Source organism: Salvia splendens, chromosome 7 (assembly GCF_004379255.2).
Source record: "Salvia splendens isolate huo1 chromosome 7, SspV2, whole genome shotgun sequence".
In the NCBI taxonomy this organism is placed as follows: Eukaryota; Viridiplantae; Streptophyta; class Magnoliopsida; order Lamiales; family Lamiaceae; genus Salvia; species Salvia splendens.
The window spans coordinates 4,107,998-4,111,243 of NC_056038.1; the positions used below are offsets into that span (position 1 = coordinate 4,107,998).

The 3,246-nt window shown below is 50.7% G+C and overlaps 1 protein-coding gene across 1 annotated transcript; it reads left to right on the forward strand.

Annotated features, from left to right (window-relative positions):
* The first annotated feature begins 214 nt into the window (after positions 1–214).
* On the forward strand, positions 215–3,246 carry LOC121741189 (probable receptor-like protein kinase At2g21480). The gene is made up of 2 exons (XM_042133884.1): positions 215–1,138; positions 1,445–3,246. Exons 1-2 carry the CDS (start codon positions 248–250, stop codon positions 3,131–3,133), a joined length of 2,580 nt encoding a protein of 859 aa, XP_041989818.1. The 5' UTR covers positions 215–247; the 3' UTR covers positions 3,134–3,246.

Genomic DNA, 3,246 nt, shown 5'->3' on the forward strand with positions numbered 1-3,246 from the left:
CTTCAAACAAGATAACTAATACAGAAAAAAAAAATGGCAATAGCTTCCACCGTAAACCCATGAAGATCGGAGTCACAAAATGAAATAAGAGGCAATGATGAATTTCCGGCAAGTTAAAGAAAGAGAAAAAGGAAAACAAACCAAATCCGCAGAAATGCTTATAATTTTTCTCACACATCCACTCTCTCATCCTCTCCGCCGCTCCCACCCCCGCCCCTCGCCGCGGCCAGGAGGACCAGTTGGCGTCATGGAAGAGACACCTCCACGGAGGCCTCCCGCCGCCGTCCTCCTGGTCTTGCTATTAATATCCTTACCAGCCGTCGTAGTCTCCGCTCCGATCAACGCCCCCGCCAACTCCGGCGCCTTCACGCCGCCGGACAACTACCTCTTCGATTGCGGCAGCCCCACCCCTACGACCGGCAACCGTGTCTTCGTCGGCGATCCGGAATCCGCTAAATTTCTAGCCTACACGGGCACACCAATTGCTGCGGCGGCGCCGCAGCCCTACCCGACCGTGCCCTCGCCGATCTACAACACTGCCAGCGTGTTCGAGAGCGTCGCGACGTACACTTTCCACGTGAGCCGGCCCGGATGGCACTGGATCCGGCTCCATTTCGCCCCGGTCCAGAACAACATCGGGAAGGATCTCAAAACCGCTAAATTCAAGGTCACGACGGAGCGCCTCGTGTTGATACAGAGCTTCGAGAACCCCCCGAGTGCCACATGGAGCATGCGGGAGTTTCTCGTCAACGTTACGACGGAGCGATTTTCTGTTGCCTTCACACCCAACTCAGGCAGCTTTGCTTACGTCAGCGCCATCGAGTTTACGTCCGCGCCGGATCTCTTGCTCAGCAATAACGCCGCCGCCGTTTTCCCTAAGGGTGATTATTCCGGGTTGGCGAACGTGGCGTATCAGACGGCTTACCGTCTTAACTCTGGCGGCCCGTTGATCACGGCGCAAAATGATACCCTAGGGCGGAATTGGGAGCCCGATCAGCCATACCTCGATCCCAAATTCATGGGATCGGCTGCTTCCGTTAAACCTAACGTGATAACCTACCCCGAGGGCGAGTCGCCACTCATCGCGCCACCAATGGTTTATGCCACCGCCACCCAAATGGCGGACGCCAACATTCAGGTGACATTTTTACACTCCCTAAAAATATGAACTTTTGAACGGCCGTACAATTTGTAAATAGTAGTCAGAAAGATAAAAATAATAAAAAAATGATTAAAGTATTGCTAGCAAGAAAATAAATTTCATCTTATAAAAAAAAATGTTCACTAAAATAGAATATGTATAATTTTGAAGGTATAGATGGAGTAACTTATAAGCAAAAGCTTGTGGATCTTTTCTACTTAAATCTAATTAGTTAATAGGATTTACAATTTAAAATTGATTGCTAAAGAAAAAATTGATTAAATGATTGCATTATTTTTGTAGGTTCCCAGTTTCAACATTACATGGAGAATGAAGGTCGACCAATCATTTCAATATTTCATTCGCCTCCACTTTGCCGATATCGTGAGCAAGGCTGTGAACGAGCTCTATTTCAACGTGTACCTGAACGGGAAACCCGCCATCACCGGACTCGATCTGTCGACGGTGGCTGGCGGCCTGACCGCAGCCTATTTCGCTGACTTCGTGTTGAACTCAAGTATGGTTACAGAACTGGATCCATTGACAGTCCAAGTAGGGCCGATGAGCCAAAACGTGGGCACCAAAAATGCCCTTCTCAACGGCATTGAGGTGTTCAAGATGAACAATTCCGTAGGCAGTTTGGATGGAGAGTTTGGCGTCAATGGTGAAAGGCTCAGTGGCGGCGTCAACGGAACGGTTGCTGCAGTGGGGTTCGCAATGATGTTCGGTGCGTTCATCGGATTAGGCGCAATGGCGGTGAAGTGGAAGAAGAGACCTCAGGATTGGCAAGAGAAGAATAGCTTTTCTTCTTGGCTATTGCCCATTCACGCGGGAGATGCTAGCTTTTTGTCAGGCAGCAAGACTTCTTTAGGCTCGAGAAAAAGCCAGGTCTTCTCTTCCAACATGGGTCTAGGCCGATATTTCTCTTTTGCCGAGCTGCAGGAGGCGACCAACAACTGGGAATCCACTGGCATCATCGGAGTTGGTGGTTTCGGAAACGTGTATCTCGGAACCATCGACGACGGGGTGAAAGTGGCGGTGAAGCGGGGCAATCCACAGTCGGAGCAGGGGATCAACGAGTTCCAGACAGAGATCCAGATTTTGTCGAAGCTCAGGCATCGCCATCTAGTCTCGTTGATTGGCTACTGTGATGAGAACGCTGAGATGATCCTTGTGTATGAATTCATGGCAAACGGACCTCTCAGAGACCATCTATATGGCAAGGATCTTCCCACATTATCATGGAAACAGAGGCTTGAGGCATGCATCGGCGCTGCTCGTGGTCTGCATTATCTCCACACAGGCGCATCTCAGGGCATCATTCATCGCGACGTCAAGACCACAAACATTCTCCTGGATGAGAACCTCGTGGCCAAGATGGCTGACTTTGGCCTCTCCAAGGACGCCCCGGGAGCCGAGCAAACTCACGTCAGCACGGCCGTCAAGGGCAGCTTTGGCTACCTCGACCCTGAGTACTTCAGGAAACAACAACTTACAGATAAATCGGACGTATACTCGTTTGGGGTGGTGCTATTTGAGGCGCTATGCGCCAGGCCAGCCATCAACCCTGCATTGCCGAGGGAGCAGGTGAACCTTGCTGAATGGGCAATGCAGTGGAAGAGGAAGGGCCTCCTCGAAAAGATCATAGACCCAACATTGGTCGACCACATCAGCCCCGAGTCTATGGCCAAATTCGCCGAGGCTGCTGAGAAATGCTTGGCGGAGTACGGAGTGGACAGGCCCACCATGGGCGATGTGCTCTGGAATTTGGAGTATTCGCTTCAGATGCAGGAGTCTTGGTTGCAGGAACACGGTGACGTGGCAGCTCCTGCTTGTGCGGTGGTGCCTGAGCCTGCGCCACTGACTGCAGCAGATATTATTCCGCCGTCAACAATTGAAGAGGGTAGAGCTCCTGGTGAAGAAGCTCAAGCCATCGAAGAGCACTCGGGAACTGCCATGTTCGCGCAATTTGCAGCTCTCAACGGCCGCTAGATGTCACGAGATCCTCCGTTGTATATTTTATTTCATCTATCAGTACATGCCGTGTGTAAGTGGAAAAATCCTCTATTCTATACCATTTTGGTTGTGCAAGCTGTTGATTGTTA

What these genes read in the sequence shown, in the direction of transcription:
- LOC121741189 (XM_042133884.1), top strand. Translation starts at nt 248, where the DNA reads ATGGAAGAGACACCTCCACGGAGGCCTCCCGCCGCCGTCCTCCTGGTC. An exon ending in TGGCGGACGCCAACATTCAG is followed by an intron (nt 1,139 to 1,444) that starts GTGACATTTTTA and finishes TTATTTTTGTAG; the next exon opens with GTTCCCAGTTTCAACATTAC.